The sequence below is a fragment of the Oscarella lobularis genome, chromosome 5, assembly GCF_947507565.1.
Source record: "Oscarella lobularis chromosome 5, ooOscLobu1.1, whole genome shotgun sequence".
Classification (NCBI taxonomy): domain Eukaryota; kingdom Metazoa; phylum Porifera; class Homoscleromorpha; order Homosclerophorida; family Oscarellidae; genus Oscarella; species Oscarella lobularis.
This window is the reverse complement of record NC_089179.1, coordinates 3,386,289-3,405,560: the sequence shown is the minus strand read 5'-3', so window position 1 is coordinate 3,405,560 and position 19,272 is coordinate 3,386,289. Positions and strand designations below refer to the sequence as shown.

Below are 19,272 nucleotides of genomic sequence, written 5' to 3'. Positions count from 1 at the left end.
ACCCACGCGCCGTAGTCGGCTCTTCTCAGCGCCGTCATGGAACGCGGTCTTCGCGCGAGCGTTCGCCAGCACGTCGGCGTCGACGACTTCGTCCTTCTCGAAGACTATCGCAGCGAAGACGCCTTTCTCGACAACCTGCGAAAGCGCTTCAAACGAGGCGTCATATACGTGAGGGTTCCATCGCGCGAAAAAAAACGAAAGCGATCGTTTTTTGCCTAGACTTACATCGGATCGGTGCTCGTCTCCGTCAATCCCTACCGAACGCTGCCGATTTACGATCGCGAAACGATCGAGAAGTATCGCGGCGTGAATTTCTACGAAGTCGAACCGCACATGTGAGAACGGAAGCGTGTTTAGTGTCCCTCGACCGTCTGCATACCGTATCGATTATCGTGCAGCTACGCGACGGCCGACACGGCGTACCGATCGCTTCGCGGCGAAGGAACGAACCAATGCATTCTCATATCGGGCGAGAGCGGCGCCGGGAAAACCGGTAAGACGATTATGACTGAGAGCAGTGAGAGAAAAAATGCCGGCGCTTATGGCCCCGTATAGAGGCTTCGAAGAAAATTCTCCAGTACTTAGCCGCCGTCAGTACGCACTCGGCCGAAGTCGATCGCGTCAAAGATCGACTCCTCCAATCGAACCCCGTTCTCGAGGCAAGCCCCCAGCGGGCGACTCCGCCTCGAAACGTCTATATAAACTCCCCTAGGCGTTCGGGAATGCGAAAACAACGCGCAACGATAACTCGAGCCGCTTCGGAAAGTACATGGACGTTCAGTTCGACTTCGTGGTGAGTAGAAAGTCGTCTTCGCTCGCGAGAAACGATCGAAATCGCTTCGTTTCCCCAGGGGGCGCCCGTAGGCGGACACATACTCAATTATCTCCTTGAGAAGTCTCGCGTTGTTCACCAGTCGAATGGTTCGTGTCGCTTTAATTAATTAAATTAATTAGCGATATACAATTTTTAGGGGAGAGGAATTTTCACGTTTTTTATCAATTGCTCGAGTGCGGCGATTCGCAGTTTCTCGGCGAACTTGCGCTTTCGTCGGAGCCTTACGATTATTTTTATCTCAGACAAGTATATTGAAAATATATAATGATAATTATTACTATTATTTCTTTTTAGGGTGAATGCACTCGCGTGTCATCAATCAACGATCAGACGGAGTTCAAGGTCGTCAAGAAAGCTCTATCTGTGCTCGGCTTTCGAAAGGATGCTATAAAGGTATATACAGTATGTGACGTCATTGTAACACTTATCTTGATTTTCGAAGGCGTTGTTTTCTGTCGTCGCTTTTGTCCTGCACCTTGGCAACGCGGAGTTCACCGGCGACGAGCAGAAATCGTCGTTGAAGGACAAGAGTCAAGCGGAAACAGCGGCAAAAGTAATCTAATTATAAATAATATAATTCGAATAAATAATTTTTTTGAAGTTGATTGGATGTCCGGGTGAGTCTCTTGCTACTGCCTTGACTAATCGAACCATTGAAGCGAGAGGAGACAAAGTACTTGTTTTAGATAGGCAAGTACTCTTGTTGGTGTTGTGCATGTGTCTCTTTCTCTTAGGTGCTGACTACTCTGAGTTGTGAACAGGCGTTCTATGCGCGCGATGCTCTGGCTAAGGCTGTCTACTCGCGTGTGTTCTCCTGGCTTGTCATGCAGCTGAATAGTTCATTGGAGAATAAGGTGAGTATCCAACACCAATGTTCAGATTAATTAATTAATGATTTCTCCTTTCTTCTCTCAGGATCAATCTGAGGCTTTGATTGGTCTCTTGGATATTTACGGTTTTGAGATTTTTCAAGTGAATGGGTGAGAACGAATTAATTAATTAATTAATTAGATGAGGAGAGGAGGGAAATATGACGTTCTTTTTTTTTCTTTTTCAGATTTGAACAATTTTGCATCAACTACTGCAACGAAAAGTTGCAGCAGCTCTTCATCGAACTCACGCTCAAATCCGAACAGGAAGAATATCTGAGCGAGGGAATTGAGGCAAGGACCCCTCCTAATTAAGTTCTCATCTATAACGCCTTTGGGGACAGTGGGAACAGGTCGACTATTTCAACAACAAAGTAATTTGCGATCTCGTCGAATTGAGGCACCAAGGAATCATTTCCGTATTGGTAAGTTAATTGGATAATTAAATTAATTAATTAAATTATCTAATTAATTAATTGACAAAAAATGTATGCTTTTTTTCTTCTCAGGACGAAGAGTGCGTGAGACCGGGTGACGTCAACGATTTGACTTTCCTTACGAAAATGAACAAACTCGTGGGCAAACATCCTCATTATCTCAGGTAGTCGCGAATGTGTAAGCAAGCGAGGATCTGTACCTACATAGTACTCTCTAATAAAAGCCATGAAACTGCCGACTACGAAGCGCGAAAATTTCTTGGAAGAGAGGTAAAGGAATATAAATCGAGACTAATTCCCGTTTCCTAATGATTTTCTGCAGGATTTTCAGCTGAAGCACTACGCTGGAAATGTGACGTATAACATCAAAGGTCTCCCCTCCCACCACCCCAATTAATTAATTAATTAATTAATTAAAAATCTGAATTTTATTTTAGGATTCATTGACAAGAACAACGACCTTCTGTTTCGCAATCTCAAAGAGGCAATCATTTCCTGCAGCCATTCCTTATTATTAATGCTATCATCATCATCCTTTAGGCAATGAGCGTCGCTTCGAATCCCATTCTTCAAGCGACGTTCCCAAAGACCGAACTCCAATCCCAAAAGAGGCCACCCACCGTATATAAAATCAATAATTATAAATATTGATCTGGATATCGTCTTCGTTTCCAGGCAGCGACTCAGTTCAAGGACAGTCTAGCTGAATTGATGACGATTCTCATGTCGAAACAGCCCTCCTACGTCCGCTGCATAAAACCAAACGACGACAAGAAAGGAGGTCTATATAATCTATACTCTCCTATATGAATCAATAATCTCTAATCTTTATACTAGGTGTCTTTGACGAGCCTATTATTGCGCATCAAGTGAAGTACTTGGGTTTGATGGAAAATTTGCGAGTCAGACGAGCGGGCTTCGCCTATCGTCGGAGTTACGAAGTCTTCCTCAATCGGTCCGTCAGAAATTACATAAATAAATAATAGCCTTTGTTAATCGATTTCTCGCAGATACAAGTCTCTCGCGCAAGAGACGTGGCCCAATTGGCACGATTCGCCCAAGGAGGGAGTAAAGACGTTGGTTTCGTCTTTAGGCTATTTACCCGAATCCTATCGACTCGGGAAGTGAGTTCACACGCCAGAGAATTTAATTAAAACGACGATGACGAACCGCGCGTTTCTCAGAACCAAAATATTCATTCGTTTTCCGCGAACGTTGTTCGATACCGAAGACCTTCTACAAAATCGAAAGCACGGTCTCGGTAAATGATATATATATAATATTATACGCAGAAAAATTTTATCTCTGTTTGTTAGCTACCATTATACAGGCAGAAGTTCGCATGCATTCGACGAGACAACGTTTTCTGAGAATGAAACTTGCAGGCATGACTTCATAGGTTCATTCACCTTGTCTTTTTCTTCACCTGTCTCTTATAGTCACTATTTTGGCGTGTCACTGGAGACGAAAGGCTGCCCGACGCTTGTTGTTAAAACGAAGGGGAGCCGTTGCTGTGGTTCGACGGTACGCTTTGACCTTCGTGCATAATTTAATTAATGATTTTTTCTCTCTCTTAGTTTCATAATTGGATTTATGAATCGAAAAGAGCCCCGAAACCGAAACAACGAATTCGTACGTGCATTTTCCGTGCGCGCAAAAAAAATTATAAATTTGGGCACAGTTTCTCGATTTCGTCTACCAATCGTTTCTTCACAACATCAAACGAAGTCTTCCGCCCATGAATTCGATTCTCGATAAAACCTGGCCGGCCGCTCCGCCGGCGATGCGAGAAGTCGGAAAGAGATGAAGGATCTTCTAAGTCTCTGATTATTTCGTTTTCTAGGCCAGCGATCGTCTTCGAGACATATACTTTCGGCTACGTTGCGTCGCCTATTGTCGATCGTTCACCCCCGAGAGAAAAGCTATAGTAAAAATAGTCTTTTGATTATTTATTTATTTATTTATTTTTTTTTTTTTTTCAGATGCAAGTCAAACTTGAAGCGAGTCAGCTTTTCAAGGGGAAGAAGCACAGTTATCCACAGAGCGTTCGCATTCCCTTTCGAGACAGTGCACTGAGTACGAACCCCCCAAATAAACTCGAGACGTTTATTGTGAGGAGTTACCTTAGGTTCCGAGCAGAAGCAACTAATGCCTGCTATAGAGAAGATGGCTCTTTCGCCGTTGGGCGAAGGTCCTCCCGTGGTAAGAGCGCATCTCAATGTATTATTGCTCTATATAGAAGCTTTGGATTAGTTTTCCTTTCCGTGTACCAAGTACGATCGACACGGGTATAAGCCTCGCGACAGAATACTCGTTCTCACCGATAAGGTGAGTAGATAAATAGCGTTGTTTATTTATTTTTTAGTAGCGTCGTTTTTGATATATATATATAGTCTCTGGTTCTGGTTGATGCAAAGAACGGGAAATTGAAGCAGCACATTCCATTCTCGTCTCTTCAAGGTGAGGAGGAGATATAGATTGCGTTCTCTCGTCTCATTGCAATGTGTTGAAGGCATCTCCGTGAGCCATTTGGCAGATGGTGTGATCATTTTTCATCTCAATACGAGCGGGAAAAAAGAGAAAGAGGTAAACTCGTTTATTAATGAATTTATTTCCGCGAGGGTGAGAGCACTCTCCTTCTCATAGGGAGATTTGATCGTCGATACGGATCATCTGATCGAGGCCGTTGTGAAGATAGCGAGGACAGCGGACAAAATGAATGCGGTGACAGTCGATCCTCAGGGAAGGTGACTATTAGTTTGCTATTTTTTAAAGGAGAATATTTCATTGTGCTGTTTCTTAGAATTGAACATAAAATTGACGGGAAGAAAATGGGAGCGGTTGTTTTTGTTTCTGGGTACTGTATTGCAATGACGTCATCGATTTTTTAGCGTAACTGATATTTTTTCAGATCTGACTTTTCGATCGTGAAAGCCAAGGACGGCTCTTTGGAAGTGGTGAGGACGGAGTGTTCGCCTTGTTGTCATCAAATCATCTTTATCTTGTAGAGATCAGCTAGAAGGCGGTCTCTCGTGCTCTGACGAGAGAAGCTTTTAGACGTACTCGTGTCGTTTATAGAATGACAATGATCTTCGCATGCATGAGCGCCTTTTTTTGATAGATATAGTTGACAAAAAATGTTTTTTGAAAAAAGTGCGCGGGTCAAAAGATAAATAGGTAGGCCTACACAAGCTTGGCTCAACTGACTCGTAAGAGCTTGTTTTTGCTGAGGTTTTCTCATGCAAATGTCAAAGACTCAGAGGGGACAGTGTGTCTCAAATCCCGTATATAACGTTTTCTTGAAGTTAAGAATTTTAAACTCCCCCCAATGTACAGGCTGATAGAAGCATGGAGCCGGGAAGAGTCGTTCTCGAAGAAATTATTAATCAAATTAAGGATGGCCTAGGACCGGACCAATGAGGCCATCGACCGATCGCGCATGCTCTCCACGCTTGTTGCGGTACACGTTTCTTTTTTCGATTGTCCATTGCGTTTCTTTTTTTCGATTGTCCGAATGTCGTCTACCGACGAATCGAGCACGTCCACTTCGGTAAGCCTCTCGCGAAGGCCACGCCGATCGGGGCCCCCGACGAGGAAACTTGTGACCCGCGCTCGATGCGATGCCCCGACCGCCTTGTTCTAGCTCTTCTTCTCTCAAGATTGGCGCGCGCGTTACTCTAGGAATCGTACTAATCTATGGAACGTTCTAGGTGGCGAGAAACAGTGCACCAACGGCGAACACGCCGCCGAAGTCTTCGTCAAAACAAGCATGTGCCTGCACTTCTCCGAAGAAAAGGAAATTCGTCACGTCGCAGGGCGCTACGTTCAGCGCGCATCGATCGCCGCGTGCGGCTTACATCGACAAAACAGGCCTCATAGCAAAACTCGTGGCGAGGGAAGAAACCGCCGGATACTTCGTCCATCGTCCGCGAAAATTCGGAAAAAGCGTCTTGCTCGACACAATTCACGCCTACTTCAGAGGAAATAAGGAAGATTTCAAAGGGCTGCAGATCTACGACGAACCCGTTGCGTGGGAAGAATATCCAGTCATTCGTTTCTCTATGAACGAAATTGGTTTCTTGAACGCTGCTGACTATGAAGCCAGGCTGGCCTCTATGGTTGGTACACTACGAAGTGTATTGAAGCTGTAATTATACTTTTTTTAGGTTCGCAAACGCGCCAGAAAGCATCATGACGTTACCCTTGAGGACTGGAGCTGTCCTTCGGCGCTGCTTTCTGACTACATTGAAGAAGTCTATTTCAAGTACAAAAAAGGCGTCGTGATTTTAATCGATGAATATGACGCGCCCCTTCTTTCTTGCCTTGATGTCGAGGACTCAAAGCTTCTGAGAGATATCGAGAGGATTCTTTCATCGTTCTATTCGGTCCTCAAGTCTCAAGCGGCTACAGGCTACGTTCGATTTCGTTACGTCACCGGCATTACGAGGCTCGCGAGGGATAGCCTTAGTTCAGCTCTCAATGATCTTGATTCGATCGATAACGTTGAAAACTGTCCTGAACTAGCGACTCTGTGTGGATTTACGGAGCAGGAAATAAAGACTGCGTATGGGTCGGAGTTGAAAGACCTGGCAGCAGCAAAAGGAAAAACGGAGAAGGCATATTTCAAGGAAATGGAGAGTTTGTACAACGGCTACAATTGGCATTTGTATGGGAGCAGTGCTGCCCTTGTCTACAATCCATACGCAATCAATTGCGTATTTAAGTGGGGGAATCTGGAACACTATTGGGCCGAGGAATTCCTTCCATCATGGCTCAAAAAGTTCCTCCGCTCCTGCGATTTCGTCGACGTGGCCAATATTCTAGCTGGAACCGTGCCATGGCGTGGACGTCCAGGCAGCTTTGCTGAACTTTTCGATACGCTTGATCTTGATTCTGTACGGCTAGTAATGTGGGAATGTGGTCTCCTCAATGCTTGCTTTGAAGGCGCACGTAGAGACCATCCCGGAAAGTGCAGATATCCTAATAAGGAAGTTCGTTCTGTCGTGGAACGTACCGTTCTTCGATATGTGAAGAATCCGGAAGCAAAGCAACGCATCAAGTTTTACAAGGGCGCCGCAAGAATGGTCAAAGCGTTGCGGGCAGACAAGATTGTCAATTTCATGAAGGAAATCGGTTATCTCGTTAATATGATTCCGAACGTGGTATTTGGAAAAGGAGGAACTGATGTGAGGAAGTTTGAGGCTTTATATCACTGCGTGATATACACAGCTTTGTATGCGTTTCCGTCCGTCGTCGACGAAATTGAATTTGAATCAGAGAAAACGGCAGCTGCCGGCCGCATTGATTTCGTGGTCTATTCGAGGACGACGGCTTATGTGGTAGAAATCAAAGCCGGGGGAAATGTCGACGATGCGCTGACGCAAATCAAGGAGAAGGATTACAGCGTTTTTCCTGGCTTGGATGGGCCACACAAAGATAAGAGAATCTTGGCTGTAGCAGTTTCGTTCGATTTTCAAAAAGATGCCAAAAAGGTGAGAGTGATTCATAAGACGGAGAAACTGAAACGACTTTAGTGTACTTTGAGACGCTCTTGACAGATTTTTTGTTGTATAGTTGTACAGTTGGCTTCCTTCCCTCTATTGTCTGTCTTTTGCATGTCTTCTGTTCTTTTTCTGTTAGTAGTTGTTCATACTGTAACTACATCCGAATTAGTTCTCAGCGTCTCCGGGACGATCCCGTATATAGCTTAGACTACTTTCTCAATGAGTGCGTTTCCGAAAGCTATATGCGGTGCAGACGATCTGAAAGGCCGTTTTCTTGAGGTTAATGAACTCGAGAGTTTCATTTTGCCTCGAACTTCCCCCAATCTACAGGCTGAAAGAAGCATGGAGCCGGGAAGAGTCGTTCTCGAAGAAATGCCTCGCGCTGCTGTATTGCAACGAGAATTTAGAGCCAGTCATTGCTCGTATTGCTTTACTTCTATCGACAAAAGCAGTGAAACGATCCAGTAAGCACATAATTAGAAAAATGATCGAGAAATTTAAATATGTATAATTGATATTGAGATGTTCGGCTTGTGGCGAAGAGACGTTTTGCTCGTCGATATGCAAATCCTTGGCGCGGAACGAATATCACTGGCTAGAATGTCAGCACAAGGATTTGCTAGATCAGGCAAATAATATATTTTGATTAATTAATTAATTAATTAGAATCTGATCTTCTCTTTTATTTTAGTTAGGACCGGAAGCTGTTCTTGCTCTCAGACTGCTTCTCGCCGACGAGCCAGACAATATAAAGACGAGTGAACGAAAGCGAGCGAAAATTGAGAAATTTGACAAGTGGCCGAGTGATTTCGACCTCGTATCTTCGTTGATGACTCACGAAAATCGAAGAAGCGAAAAAGAAATCGGTCACTACAGAAAAGTAGAAATACGCGGAAAAGAAAAAAAAATTTCAATTTTTTTGTGAAACAGGTAGCTCGCGAACTCGTTCAAGTCACAAGCACATCATCAAACGAATCATGGTCCAGCATAGACAAGTAAAGAGATCTCACAACTCATATGATTCATTTATTTATTTATTATTTGTTTTAGGGATGTTCTGTTTGGGTTTGTTATGCGACACTTACTGCAGATTCAGTGCAACGTTCACGCCATCACGGCTCTCGTTGTCGATCGCCGCGAGATGGGAGACCACGTGGAAACGCAAAATCAAGTTCGACTCGCCTTAGCTATATATCCGAGAGCGAGTCTTCTAAATCATTCCTGTGATCCTAACGTAATTGTAAGGTGAGCCCCCCTGCAATGTCAACCAATTAAGATTATATATATGTATCTACGTATTAGCTATGAGAGGAGAAAGCTCTTCGTTCGAACCCTCAAGTCTGTTTCCAAAGGAGACGAACTCTTGCACTGCTACGGTTACAAAATCCTAATATTTATTATATAGAATATGTATAAGTTTTTTAATAGGACCGCATTGCGCTCGCATGAGATTTCGTGAAAGAAGGAAAGCGCTTAGGGAGCAGTATTATTTTGACTGCGTGTGCTCGGCTTGCTCGACGTATGTGCTATATGTCATTTATTTATATCGAATATATTGGCTTGGATAGAGAGGAGGCATCAGAAAGAGAATTGGGTCATCGTTTTGTTGATCTATTTGTCTGCGGTCGTTGCAACGGTTTGCTGAAGGTGATTATTTAATATTTAGGTTTTTGAAATCGTGACGTTGTCTTTCTAGGCTTGCGACGACGAGAATGTGGGTAGTTGCTCTACATGCAAGAAGTCTTTTATTATGAAGAAAAAATTTGACGTAAGTAACACGTCTTTGATTTGAATTTTTATACCTAAAATGACGCAGAATTATGACGCCGCTCAAAAGATTTTTGACGCCGCTGAAGTGCATAAAGAAAATAATGATTTCGACAGTTAGAACTTTCTCTTTTGTATATAAAGAGACCGGTTTATTTTTCTTGTAGGGGCACTGACAAAGTATCACCAATGTCTCAAAATACATAAATCTCTTTTGCACAAGAGCAGCAAAACACTCGGAAGAACGCACGATAGCATTGCAGAAGTCTACGCTAATCTCGGTAATTGATACGACGTTTTTTCAAACAAATAAAAAATATTGTCTCTTCTCCTTAGGTCTCTTCAAAAAGGCGTCCGAGCATTGCCAAGCGAGTTGCGTCACTGTTGAACTCATATTCGGAGAAGCGAGCATGGAGCTTGCTAACGAGTTGCTAAAACTGGCGCAACTGTATTTCAATTCGTAGGCCGATTATATTATTTTTCCTAATTAGAATGAGCGATTCTTTTAGGAGACAGGCAAAGGAAGCTCTGCAAATGGCGAGACGAGGTCTCTCGATTTTTAGCAGGTACTGCGACAACACTGACGAACGAATTATAGAATTAAAAGAAATGGAAAATTTTTTAGAGCAGATTAAATAAATAAATGAATCTATACGGGGGCCCACTTCTCTTAGAAGTAAGGGCGTGGTCATTCGATAATGACTCGACATCCTTTCTTCCTTATTCTCTTCGCTTTGGCTACATTTCCTTGTGGTAAGCCTTCTATGGTCTACTAAGCGAGCATTACAATAGAAAGGGACTAGTTTCACCGTCGAATTCCTTGGATTTCTCCCTCCACTCGTACGGAAAACTTCGCTCGGACGAAATTCGCCACGAAGTCGTTCGCAAAAGCGCCTCTCCTATACGCCACGATCACGTACGACGCATCGAAGCGCCAATCGACAATCGGTACGACCCAGACACAAAAAAAACACGAACACTCTTCTCAAAATTAGACAACCATGCATAGACTCTTCGTTCTCGAACTAACACCAGCGAAAGAACTCTTCGCAAGCGATTTCAAAGTCGTCAGCGTCGATGGAAAGGGAACGAGAGCGCGGCATCGAATCGATCCCTATCGATTTTACAGAGGAAAAGTGCACAGTATGTTGGGATATATAGAAATTCGACTCCAAACCGTCTATTGTCTATGTTTTTTTTCAGATGAAAAGTTGACTGACGTTGTTGCGCATGTTGATGACGACAACGTCGTGACGGCGACTATTTGGACGAAAAATGAAACCTATCATATCGAAGTGAGAGAAAAGGAAATAGTCTACTTTTCCTGAATTCTTTTTTTCTTTCGTGCAGCCGGCTTCTCGACACTTTTCTCAAGCTCAGTCGTTTCACATGATAACTTACAAAGGTTCTGACGTCAAATTCAATTTCAGCGGAAGCTTGTAAAACCATTCAAATATATTAATTAAATAATCAATTAATTGTCTAATTATAGATATTGCAATGCGACCGACGAGACGGACGCACGTCATAATTTCGTCGGCCTCAATCTCGACATCGAGTCCGACGCAACGAGCGAAGCGCATCTTCGACGCCGAAGGGCCGTCGAACGCGACTCATGCGGCATAGCACTCGTAGCCGATTACAAATTCTTCGAAGCCTTTGGACGAGGCGACGAAGGAGCAGCAGCTCAATACCTCGTAAGAGGAGAGAGAGAGAGATACCTAACCTAAGTGTCTTAAATTATTATATATATTAGATTAATATTTTTGTTGGTGTGGATAAGCGGTTTCGGGACACTGACTTCGGGGAGGGGTACACGGGAGTCGGTTTCGTTCTCCAACAGGTGAAATCATATGTAAGATATATCTATATGTCATTGATGAAACTGTCTCTAGGTGATTGTTCACACGGAGCCTTCAGTGACGAGAGAGTCTCTCAATGAAGCTCCGTACAACGAGAGAAAATCGGGAATATGGGATTCGAGAAATTATCTCAATGTAAGAAGTGCATACACGTGTACCTCGGATTAATTAACTAATGATTTATATATGTTCTTAGGCGATTATTGCCAGTCAGCAAGGGTGGACGAAATTCTGTCTCGTGCACGTGTTCACCAATCAGGATTTTCCCGGCGGTCTCTTGGGCCTGGCTCCCATCGCTAGTCCCGTAAATAATAAGATAGGAGGAATTTGCGCACCAGGTAAGAACTCTTTATTTATTAATTAATTAATTAGTATTGACTCACTCCTTTTAGCGTTCACTCGATCGAGGAAACTTCAATACACGAACGTTGGATATTCGACTGGAACGAACTGGGAAAAGAAGCTGGTTATAGTCGAACAGCAAATAGTCTTACAACACGAATTGGGTATACAGTACTATTTTTATATATTTTTATTAAAAATATTATCTCTTTTCTAGGTCATAACTGGGGTTCTCCTCACGATTCCCAATCGTGTCAGAGCGGAAATAGTAAATTCATTATGTCTCCGTCCGCCGTCGACGGTGGTGATCCGAAAAATTTCGAATTTTCGACGTGCAGCAGGGCGTCGATTTTGAGCGTATTGAAATCGAAATCGGGCTGCTTTATTCGTACGAGGAAAAATTTGACGTGACGTCAGAAAAAAATTAATTTTTCTACTCTAGAAAAAACGAGTAGTTTCTGTGGAAATCAATTCCGGGAGCCCGGCGAGGAGTGCGACGCCGGAAGCGTCATCGGATCGTCGACCGATCGATGTTGCGACGAGAATTGTCGTTTGAAGTCGGGAGCCACGTGCAGGTCACGATCACTTCACATTATTAATAATTAGTCGACTTTTTCTTATAGTGATGATAATGACGATTGCTGTCGCAACTGCGCGGTTGCGAACGCGTCGATTGCGTGCTTTGAAGCCGAGCCACTCGACTTGCTTTGCCGCAACACGACTTATTGCAAATATCCTTTGATTCTGTACACGTACGCTTTGGTATTCACAGGTGCGCGGAAATAGTTTTTTCTTGACTCCGCGTGGTCGCGCACTGGGACCTCGGCTAGTTGCCCTCCTGCGCAATCGAAAGCGAACGGAAGCCCCTGCATCAACGAGTGAGAAAATTAATTAATCAATTAAATGTTCAGTTCAAAAGTTTTTTAGGGGCGAGTGTCAAAGAGGACAATGCAATCCCTTTTGTAAAATCAAAGGGTATTCACCCTGTATTTGCCCCGGTGCGTCTTATAGCATAGAGAGTATTCGTTGCATTGGCCTGTCTTTGTAGACAACGAATGCGTGGTGTGCTGCGGGTCTGGGGACAGTTGCCTGCCGTATGATGAAATCCAAACGGGCGAATCTCGTCGTTTCTATCCCAATGGAACCGTTTGCTTACGAGGAATATGCGATAATGTAATCAATCATTAGAAGTTCTCTAGACTCAGCGCCTTGTCTAGGGTGTTTGTGAGGAGGAAGTGCAGGACACGGTTCCTCGATTTTGGGACGCTATCGACGATTTTTCTTTTAACGTTATCGGTCGGTGCATCTGTAGAATTTCAGATTTGTCTCTGAGACTTTTTTTCTTTTTTGCAGCGCGATGGATTCGTGATAACATCGTCGCTGCGGTGTTGCTCTTTACGACGCTTTTATGGATACCAGCATCGCTTATATTTCGTTTCTATGTGACTACGTTATATCCCATTGTAAATAACGTGACTGTGTTTATAATAGGACAAGAAAAGGGAGAAGAGCAACGAGGAAAAGGAGAGACGTTTGAACGAAACAGATGGCCCTATGACAGATGAAGATGAAGTAGATGGGGCATATGAACCAGTGAGCTACTCCTAAGGACCTGCTGCTAATTTTTACTTCTTAATCATTTAGGATGACTTTCGCCGGTGGGCAAGAAGGGGTCGTTCATTTGATAAGGTCGCTCTCTTGAAGTACGACAGAGACTTGGACTTGTCATGGTGATTGAACAAGGTATCGTTCTATTTTAGATTTATTTTGTTTCCGCTCCACGCACGTCGTAGCATCGCTTCTTTTTATTGACTTTAACTTTTTGACGTCCACTGCTTTTCCTTTAGCAACGCTATCGTTATCCGGGCGAGCTGCACGAGTGCTTCTAGAAGATTCGAGAACATTCGCCTGAGATATACGAGCCTTTGACTTCGCCCACGCACTCACTACCGTTAGCGCTGTGACCCGCGATGAACTACGACGTGGCGAACGACAGCGTCCTCGTCGAACACGCTACATGCGACGACTGGCATCCAGCCGAAAAGCCTCGCATAGGCCTAACGTAAGAGCGAAACGCGAAGCGAAACGCCCGTAACATCTCCATCCCAGATATCGACCGCGAAAACGACGCGGATTTCGAGACGAAGACGACGACGACAACGATGACGACGATTGTGACGTCGCCCTATCGTCGGCGAAGCAGCACATCAGCGAGGATCGCGTCGCAACCGAATTGGGCCAATTGCGTCTCGATCACGATCAGAATTCGCGACGACATCAATTCCTTCTCAACGTCGAACGACCGAAGACGTCGTCTGTGTAAGATTACGTCAGATTTCATTAATTAAATAATTTAATTTTTTAGGATTATTGAAGATTGTAGTAGTGATAGTGATTCGGATTATTCGTCGGACGATAGGTGATTTTTATAGATTATATGGATACGTAATTTTATATTGTTTCTCTAAGGAGCGCTTCATTGCCTCTTGTCGAGTTGAGTTCGAAGCTGAAGGAACACGTTAGCAATGCGCGTTTCGCCGACTTACTGCCGCAGAAAGTGCTGGAGTCCATGTACGAGTTTACTGATCGATTTTCTATGATTTGTTTTTATAGACTTCTAGTCTTAGAAATCCTCCGTGTATGGAACTGGTAGTGTGGAAGCCAAGACTCGATGTTTTATTGCAGGTAAGTAGAAAAAGTCGCGTGTTTCTAATATAATCTATGTGTTTCTATAGACTAATACTAATAGCGAAATAGACACAGAAAATAAAGAGTAAGCACCTCTATTAAATAACTAACTAATTATCTCATTTTTTTTCTGAGTCTAGATCTGACGAGAATGAAATGGACGTAGACTAATTTGAAATACTCTACCTATATCGCTTTTACTCTAACTCCGATTGATCTTGAGCACGTGTTATTACCGCGCACGCGTACTGACATTGTTTAGGTTCTAGGCAACTGGGGCACCACCCTCCGTCGCGTTGACAAAGAATTCGTCGTTCCCTCGTCCACGCGAAGAGCCCGATTACATCGCGATGCTCGCCCAAGCGAGAATCCGACTAGAAAACGCCGAAAGCGCCATATCCTTCATGCAAAGAGAGCACACGAAGACGCTACAGGGTCTCCATCAGGAAATACAGGCTCTCAAACACAAATGCGCAGGTAGGAAATTGCCCGACGATCATTGATGAGTCCTATTAGTCACGTCTTCGCCCGTAGAGCTTTCCTTTCAACTGACCATCCAAAGCGTACACAAAGAAGATAACCCAGGTAACGCACCATAAAAGTCTCCTTTCCATCTAATAAAATTTACTAATAAAATTTATAATTGAATTATAATTTTTCAATTTAAAAATTATCAATTATTTTTTAGATGATAATCGAGCCCTTGAGGCGAAATTGACTCTAGCACTGAATGCCAAAGAAGAGGAATGCGAACGACTTCGTCTACATTTGCTCGAAAAAGAAGACGAAGTGAAAATACTCACCAAACGCGTCGAAACGTCAGAGACGCGTCGACTCGAAGAGGCGCGCGACAACGAAAAACGTCTCCAAGCATTGCTCGACGAACTGGAACTAAAATCGAATTCCAATGCCCAGCTAGCCATCAAACTCCACCAAGCAAAGAAACGCTTACAGAAATTCGTCCAGGGCGGCGTCGACGTCAGAGCGTCATCGGCATCGCGATCGGGTCGAAGCGACGATCGCAGTCTGTCGTCGCCGGCCGGGGTCCCCCTCGCTCCGCATCCGCCGCAGCAACCGCGATTGAAAGCGACGCGCAGTAGTTCGCATTTGGTTGTCAAGGCAACCGACGTGAGTCGACCGTCGCCGCCGAATGCGGAGGAGTTTCTTCAGACGATGAGAATACGGCCGGTCGTCGTGAAAGAGCCGGCGCCCGTTTTGCCGCCTATAGGGGGATCGGCTGGGGGTCGGAGGGTGAAGCGAGCGTCAGGGGCGGTGAAACAGGAGACGCGAGACGGAGAGGACGTGAATCAGATCATAAAGGATCCTAATGTAAGTTCTACGTCACCTAGTTGGCACAAGGTTTCTCAAGATACCACTGATTGAAATAATTTCAGCGTTGGTTTGAATAAAAGATGAATAGTTCATTTAGGCTACGTACATACACACATTGGGCTCCCCCTCCTATGAGATCTCCAATAAGGTTTATTAGGATAAAATTTATTTCTTTTATTTAGATATCGTTTTTGAATAGTTCGTTTAGGATTCGTCTCTCTTCGGTCGTGATGTCGGGATGCCACATGTCGATCATGAAAACGACTCGCGCTCCGTCCTCTCTCTTTCCCACGTGACGAACCTCGTGTTCGAAGGAGTCGTCGAATAGAAGACATTCGCCTTCCACCCACTGCCTCGACTGCGCGTGAACTCGCATGTGACAGCCAGGCGGAACGAAGAGAGCCACGTGGCAGCGCAAGCGAATGTTAGTCGGACCGAAGTGGGGAGTGATGTGTGACTTGGGCTCAATGACTGAAAACGAGGCATTACCAAAGACGTTGCTTCGGAGAAAGTGAGCCAAGCGGTCGATGGTTGCAAACGTCTTGGGACAGAGTTTGCAGTTCTGCTCAATCAGCTTGCCCTGATTGACAAAATGAAAAATGTCCCATTGACCGGAAGGGGTGTGATTTCTTTGCCATAACGCCGATTTGTCGCTATAGGCTATCTCGAATTCGTCTCGTAGGCTGTTCACTGCTGATTCGAGCACGTCGAAGTCCGTCTGGAATGTATCTCTGGGCCACCACGGCTTTGCTCGTATGGAAGCCATAGCAAAGACGTTCGGTCTTTGTCCGGGATCACATCCGAGTGGCTGAGACTTTTCCATTGACATTCTCACTCTCGTGGAGACGCTATCCATGTTCTTGAGCTTCAAAGCGGCCGCCAATAGAACGCGATCGTAGTTTCGACATCGCACGCAGGTCGGGGAGGAGCACGCGGTTTCTTTGTGATCGGCGACGCGATTCGCACGCTTGATGCTATACAGCCCGCAAGCGATTGGACGCAAGCAGTACTCAGAACAAAGAACAATCTCACTTTCGAACGGCGTACGCAATCACGGCAAAAACGCATAGGAGCGACGCAGCGAAGGCCCACGAAACGATCATGTCCTGATATCTATCCGGGACCCCCTAAATCTAAATCATCAAACACACGGTTTCCTAAAGATCACTTCGCAAGGTAGAGCTAGTTTTCCTTCGCGCCGGACACCTTAGAATGCGCACGCACGGAGTCCTCGGTGTTCCCTAGGGTCTACTCCTCGTCTCTACTCTGTGGGGGCCCTCACTTGCCCTCCCCCCGATCGATTCCCCCCGAACCCCCGAACCGCGGCCCGAACAAAACCCGTGAATATAAAGATGACAAAGAACCGCGATTGTCATTTTTTGAGCGATGCTTCTTGTTCTTCTTTTCTCAGCTCTTCTCGTTCGAGAAGGTCTTCCCGCTGTGACCCGAAGGGCCTCGGGCGAAGACGAAGGTGCGAAACGCGAACGCCTCGTTTGCCGGGCTTCACTACTCTATTTCTGCAGACGAACTTTTGAATGTGTCCCATGCTCTGTGTTCAGAACCAGCCAAAGGTACGTGCTCCATCGCTCAGCGTGTTTTATCATCGAAATTCGAACGTGTCTTGTTTTAGTTAATAAAAACGATGACGTCATCATTTCGTTTGGCGACGTCGAACTCCAAGTCTGGAATCGTTCGACGTGCAAGCTTCTTCAAACAGTCTCTGTCGATTGCGAGGGAAAAGGCACGTGGGAAGGTAAGTAGTAGAGCACGTGTGCAAATCGGCGCGGCGACGCCGGTGACTGGCACGAAGGCCACCAACTAAGGGGACTCCTTTCTTTTTTTAGGCCACGGATACGCTAATGAGATCTTGGTCGGCTGGACGAAGACGCACGTGTGTCGTTTCGATGTCTTCACGGAGCCGTTGCGAGTGCAGAACGCCGTCTGTGATCCCGCTCCGTTTACTCATCCAGTTCAACTGGCCTTCACCGACTCTTTTGGATTCGTTCTTTCGATTGGAGACTCGTATGACGGTGGGTTGGGCGGCATCTCGTACTTTCCGCGCAGTTCGTCATCGACGTTGTCAGAACTTCCGGGCAGCGAGTTCAAGCAAACCGACCTAGTCACCTACATCAATCCGTCAATGGTCATTCAGAAATCCCAGATGATCGTCATTTACGACAACGGTCGTCTCTACTTCACCATCAACCTGACGAAAATGTCGAGAACGTTCGATCGTCCGGTTATGGATCTCGGCTGCAGCGACTCGAAACGCGGCGGCAACGGTTACGTCACCTCGATCGTTTCGTCAGCTCGTCGAAATGTCGTCTTTCTTTCGTGCGCCTCGAATCATCGCGTCATCGAAGCGTCGTTGAATGACGAGGGCAAGCTGGAGAAGATGAGATTGCTGCCCAATCACGGCGGCGATCTCCAAATTTTCACGTTATCCAACGGGAATGAGTACCTCTCAATTATCCATAACGTACGTGATGAACCTCGATTCCGCTTCACTGTCTTCTATGTGACTGTCGACGGTGTTCGGAAAGTTGTCAAGTTCACGTCTGACGTTTGGATTCGAAGCTCTGCTAATCCTGTGACAATCGATGGCAAGATCGCGTGGGCGTTGATAGGCATGGACGGTCAAGTTTACATTGCGGCGAATTCGCAAGGAAAGCTCAAAGAGGTCAAAGGAGTCGTTGCGGATACGGACGATGTTTACAATTTGCCTGGCGACGATTTCGTCGTGTATTCGAATGGCGCTTTATGTCTCATTGATGCCAAGACGAGAAATTATAAACTTTTGACGAGCTCCGCGTCGTTTCCGCGGGTTCAAAAAGTTTCGGATCGGGATTTTGATGAATTGGACCCTGGCGAGTCGGAGGGGCCCAGTGAACCTATACGTGCATCGCGTGACACCAGTAGAGTACTCGTCACTTCAGTTCCAACTCAATTGTCTACCTCCTCTCCCATAACAAGGAGTCCCGATAGGAGGATGAAGTTATTCATTAAAAGTGGACAACCAGTCCACCAATGTGGCGGCAACCAGGTAAATTAATACCAAATAATTTTTTTATTAATTCAAATGATATTAGGATCCTGAATACAAAAGACTCTTCAATGAAACGCTCTGTCATTTGGTTATCTGCGATGCTGGGATGAAGTACGAAGAAATCGTTGGAATTGTTCATGGAAGTATTGGCGAAGTTCTTGCCAGTGTCGATGTGCATCCCGATTTGACATTAAACGTGTCAATAGATCACAGCTTTAGGGACGATCACGTGACAATTGCTATTGGAGACGTGCAACTGACGGACGCGTGGAAATGCGAGATGATTACGTCAAAAAAGGCGGTTGACACGAGCGTGAAGATTCCTCAATCGACGGTTGCAGCGAAGCCAGCTATTACACCGACGTCAAAAGCTGTTGCTATAAGCTCTGATTCTGCACAAGTCTTGTGTTTCATTGCTCTTCTTCGGTGGCAGCTCAGGCTCAGGCAGTGACTTGGGCCATGCATTTCTGAGTTTGCACACATTTATGATTGCCTCTGTCTTTTTGTGTTGCTATGTATTTGTTATTTTCTTCTATTTCGTACACGTGCGAGATTGAATTACTCTCGCATACGGGACTCACAATTGCGAA

At 45.1% G+C, this 19,272-nt stretch overlaps 8 protein-coding genes across 10 annotated transcripts; 7 read left to right on the top strand and 1 right to left on the bottom strand.

Annotated features, from left to right (window-relative positions):
* The first annotated feature begins 1 nt into the window (after window position 1).
* On the top strand, window positions 2–5,316 carry LOC136187849 (unconventional myosin-Ic-like). Its single transcript, XM_065975566.1, has 37 exons — window positions 2–168; window positions 220–335; window positions 399–493; window positions 556–659; window positions 713–793; window positions 852–921; window positions 972–1,081; window positions 1,130–1,228; window positions 1,278–1,388; window positions 1,437–1,508; window positions 1,570–1,689; window positions 1,751–1,815; window positions 1,893–1,998; window positions 2,049–2,129; window positions 2,214–2,305; window positions 2,366–2,411; window positions 2,464–2,512; window positions 2,579–2,625; window positions 2,682–2,762; window positions 2,817–2,922; window positions 2,979–3,096; window positions 3,152–3,265; window positions 3,326–3,402; window positions 3,458–3,526; window positions 3,581–3,665; window positions 3,719–3,773; window positions 3,823–3,933; window positions 3,985–4,068; window positions 4,124–4,217; window positions 4,270–4,343; window positions 4,395–4,469; window positions 4,535–4,601; window positions 4,654–4,727; window positions 4,788–4,888; window positions 4,945–4,998; window positions 5,053–5,098; window positions 5,150–5,316. The coding sequence occupies exons 1-37, from the start codon at window positions 37–39 to the stop codon at window positions 5,180–5,182; spliced, it is 3,114 nt and encodes a 1,037-aa protein (XP_065831638.1). The 5' UTR covers window positions 2–36; the 3' UTR covers window positions 5,183–5,316.
* Window positions 5,317–5,569: 253 nt separating this feature from the next.
* On the top strand, window positions 5,570–7,825 carry LOC136187850 (uncharacterized protein in vnfD 5'region-like). The gene is made up of 3 exons (XM_065975567.1): window positions 5,570–5,691; window positions 5,852–6,259; window positions 6,308–7,825. Exons 1-3 carry the CDS (start codon window positions 5,581–5,583, stop codon window positions 7,673–7,675), a joined length of 1,887 nt encoding a protein of 628 aa, XP_065831639.1. The 5' UTR covers window positions 5,570–5,580; the 3' UTR covers window positions 7,676–7,825.
* A 10-nt stretch (window positions 7,826–7,835) lies between these two features.
* Window positions 7,836–10,068, top strand: LOC136187852 (SET and MYND domain-containing protein 4-like). The gene is made up of 14 exons (XM_065975569.1): window positions 7,836–7,924; window positions 7,976–8,109; window positions 8,168–8,273; window positions 8,337–8,525; window positions 8,576–8,640; window positions 8,696–8,890; window positions 8,948–9,021; window positions 9,074–9,164; window positions 9,214–9,292; window positions 9,342–9,413; window positions 9,462–9,528; window positions 9,580–9,693; window positions 9,749–9,872; window positions 9,922–10,068. Exons 1-14 carry the CDS (start codon window positions 7,865–7,867, stop codon window positions 10,049–10,051), a joined length of 1,500 nt encoding a protein of 499 aa, XP_065831641.1. The 5' UTR covers window positions 7,836–7,864; the 3' UTR covers window positions 10,052–10,068.
* A 31-nt stretch (window positions 10,069–10,099) lies between these two features.
* Window positions 10,100–13,434, top strand: LOC136187685 (ADAM 17-like protease). The gene is made up of 20 exons (XM_065975343.1): window positions 10,100–10,165; window positions 10,216–10,360; window positions 10,422–10,555; window positions 10,616–10,707; window positions 10,763–10,851; window positions 10,905–11,109; window positions 11,169–11,255; window positions 11,308–11,409; window positions 11,471–11,612; window positions 11,667–11,780; window positions 11,834–12,004; window positions 12,059–12,191; window positions 12,240–12,347; window positions 12,432–12,494; window positions 12,544–12,614; window positions 12,665–12,789; window positions 12,834–12,912; window positions 12,970–13,058; window positions 13,108–13,209; window positions 13,261–13,434. Exons 1-20 carry the CDS (start codon window positions 10,111–10,113, stop codon window positions 13,348–13,350), a joined length of 2,196 nt encoding a protein of 731 aa, XP_065831415.1. The 5' UTR covers window positions 10,100–10,110; the 3' UTR covers window positions 13,351–13,434.
* Window positions 13,435–13,557: 123 nt separating this feature from the next.
* Window positions 13,558–14,526, top strand: LOC136187688 (uncharacterized). Of its 3 annotated transcripts, none has more exons than XM_065975348.1 (7): window positions 13,558–13,678; window positions 13,726–13,935; window positions 13,982–14,035; window positions 14,086–14,173; window positions 14,230–14,301; window positions 14,352–14,389; window positions 14,445–14,526. In XM_065975348.1, the coding sequence occupies exons 1-7, from the start codon at window positions 13,587–13,589 to the stop codon at window positions 14,473–14,475; spliced, it is 585 nt and encodes a 194-aa protein (XP_065831420.1). In that variant the 5' UTR covers window positions 13,558–13,586; the 3' UTR covers window positions 14,476–14,526. The 3 variants fall into 3 exon arrangements, with proteins under 3 accessions (XP_065831420.1, XP_065831421.1, XP_065831418.1); XM_065975349.1 differs by having other exon boundaries at window positions 14,086–14,187; window positions 14,244–14,301; XM_065975346.1 differs by having other exon boundaries at window positions 14,086–14,187; window positions 14,238–14,301.
* A 33-nt stretch (window positions 14,527–14,559) lies between these two features.
* LOC136187686 (coiled-coil domain-containing protein 92-like) lies at window positions 14,560–15,721 on the top strand. Its single transcript, XM_065975344.1, has 3 exons — window positions 14,560–14,781; window positions 14,839–14,889; window positions 14,993–15,721. Exons 1-3 carry the CDS (start codon window positions 14,655–14,657, stop codon window positions 15,685–15,687), a joined length of 873 nt encoding a protein of 290 aa, XP_065831416.1. The 5' UTR covers window positions 14,560–14,654; the 3' UTR covers window positions 15,688–15,721.
* Window positions 15,684–16,887, bottom strand: LOC136187687 (aspartate beta-hydroxylase domain-containing protein 2-like). Its single transcript, XM_065975345.1, has 2 exons — window positions 16,669–16,887; window positions 15,684–16,610 (listed from the first exon to the last, which is right to left on the bottom strand). The coding sequence occupies exons 1-2, from the start codon at window positions 16,737–16,739 to the stop codon at window positions 15,815–15,817; spliced, it is 867 nt and encodes a 288-aa protein (XP_065831417.1). The 5' UTR covers window positions 16,740–16,887; the 3' UTR covers window positions 15,684–15,814.
* LOC136187424 (uncharacterized) lies at window positions 16,360–19,258 on the top strand. Its single transcript, XM_065975009.1, has 7 exons — window positions 16,360–16,389; window positions 16,707–16,812; window positions 17,048–17,107; window positions 17,160–17,207; window positions 17,267–17,389; window positions 17,481–18,679; window positions 18,726–19,258. Exons 1-7 carry the CDS (start codon window positions 16,360–16,362, stop codon window positions 19,131–19,133), a joined length of 1,974 nt encoding a protein of 657 aa, XP_065831081.1. The 3' UTR covers window positions 19,134–19,258.
* The last annotated feature ends 14 nt before the right edge of the window (window positions 19,259–19,272 follow it).

Excerpts from the sequence above, each read along its gene's own strand:
- LOC136187687 (XM_065975345.1), bottom strand. The coding sequence starts at position 16,739 with ATGATCGTTTCGTGGGCCTTCGCTGCGTCGCTCCTATGCGTTTTTGCC. Across the intron at positions 16,611-16,668 it reads ATTGCGTACGCCGTTCGAAA|CATCAAGCGTGCGAATCGCG; the intron begins GTGAGATTGTTC and ends CGGGCTGTATAG.
- LOC136187850 (XM_065975567.1), top strand. The coding sequence starts at position 5,581 with ATGCTCTCCACGCTTGTTGCGGTACACGTTTCTTTTTTCGATTGTCCA. Across the intron at positions 5,692-5,851 it reads AATCGAGCACGTCCACTTCG|GTGGCGAGAAACAGTGCACC; the intron begins GTAAGCCTCTCG and ends GGAACGTTCTAG. Across the intron at positions 6,260-6,307 it reads AAGCCAGGCTGGCCTCTATG|GTTCGCAAACGCGCCAGAAA; the intron begins GTTGGTACACTA and ends TACTTTTTTTAG.
- LOC136187852 (XM_065975569.1), top strand. The coding sequence starts at position 7,865 with ATGAGTGCGTTTCCGAAAGCTATATGCGGTGCAGACGATCTGAAAGGC. Across the intron at positions 8,110-8,167 it reads AAAAGCAGTGAAACGATCCA|ATGTTCGGCTTGTGGCGAAG; the intron begins GTAAGCACATAA and ends ATTGATATTGAG. Across the intron at positions 8,641-8,695 it reads TCATGGTCCAGCATAGACAA|GGATGTTCTGTTTGGGTTTG; the intron begins GTAAAGAGATCT and ends TATTTGTTTTAG.
- LOC136187686 (XM_065975344.1), top strand. The coding sequence starts at position 14,655 with ATGCTCGCCCAAGCGAGAATCCGACTAGAAAACGCCGAAAGCGCCATA. Across the intron at positions 14,782-14,838 it reads TCTCAAACACAAATGCGCAG|AGCTTTCCTTTCAACTGACC; the intron begins GTAGGAAATTGC and ends CTTCGCCCGTAG. Across the intron at positions 14,890-14,992 it reads ACACAAAGAAGATAACCCAG|ATGATAATCGAGCCCTTGAG; the intron begins GTAACGCACCAT and ends ATTATTTTTTAG.
- LOC136187424 (XM_065975009.1), top strand. The coding sequence starts at position 16,360 with ATGTATCTCTGGGCCACCACGGCTTTGCTC. Across the intron at positions 16,813-17,047 it reads CCTAAAGATCACTTCGCAAG|CTCTTCTCGTTCGAGAAGGT; the intron begins GTAGAGCTAGTT and ends TTCTTTTCTCAG. Across the intron at positions 17,108-17,159 it reads GGCCTCGGGCGAAGACGAAG|ACGAACTTTTGAATGTGTCC; the intron begins GTGCGAAACGCG and ends CTATTTCTGCAG.
- LOC136187688 (XM_065975346.1), top strand. The coding sequence starts at position 13,587 with ATGAACTACGACGTGGCGAACGACAGCGTCCTCGTCGAACACGCTACA. Across the intron at positions 14,302-14,351 it reads GACTCGATGTTTTATTGCAG|ACTAATACTAATAGCGAAAT; the intron begins GTAAGTAGAAAA and ends GTGTTTCTATAG. Across the intron at positions 14,390-14,444 it reads ATAGACACAGAAAATAAAGA|ATCTGACGAGAATGAAATGG; the intron begins GTAAGCACCTCT and ends TTCTGAGTCTAG.
- LOC136187849 (XM_065975566.1), top strand. The coding sequence starts at position 37 with ATGGAACGCGGTCTTCGCGCGAGCGTTCGCCAGCACGTCGGCGTCGAC. Across the intron at positions 922-971 it reads CGTTGTTCACCAGTCGAATG|GGGAGAGGAATTTTCACGTT; the intron begins GTTCGTGTCGCT and ends TACAATTTTTAG. Across the intron at positions 4,999-5,052 it reads GCGGTTGTTTTTGTTTCTGG|ATCTGACTTTTCGATCGTGA; the intron begins GTACTGTATTGC and ends ATATTTTTTCAG.
- LOC136187685 (XM_065975343.1), top strand. The coding sequence starts at position 10,111 with ATGACTCGACATCCTTTCTTCCTTATTCTCTTCGCTTTGGCTACATTT. Across the intron at positions 11,110-11,168 it reads GAGCAGCAGCTCAATACCTC|ATTAATATTTTTGTTGGTGT; the intron begins GTAAGAGGAGAG and ends TATATATATTAG. Across the intron at positions 13,210-13,260 it reads TAGATGGGGCATATGAACCA|GATGACTTTCGCCGGTGGGC; the intron begins GTGAGCTACTCC and ends TTAATCATTTAG.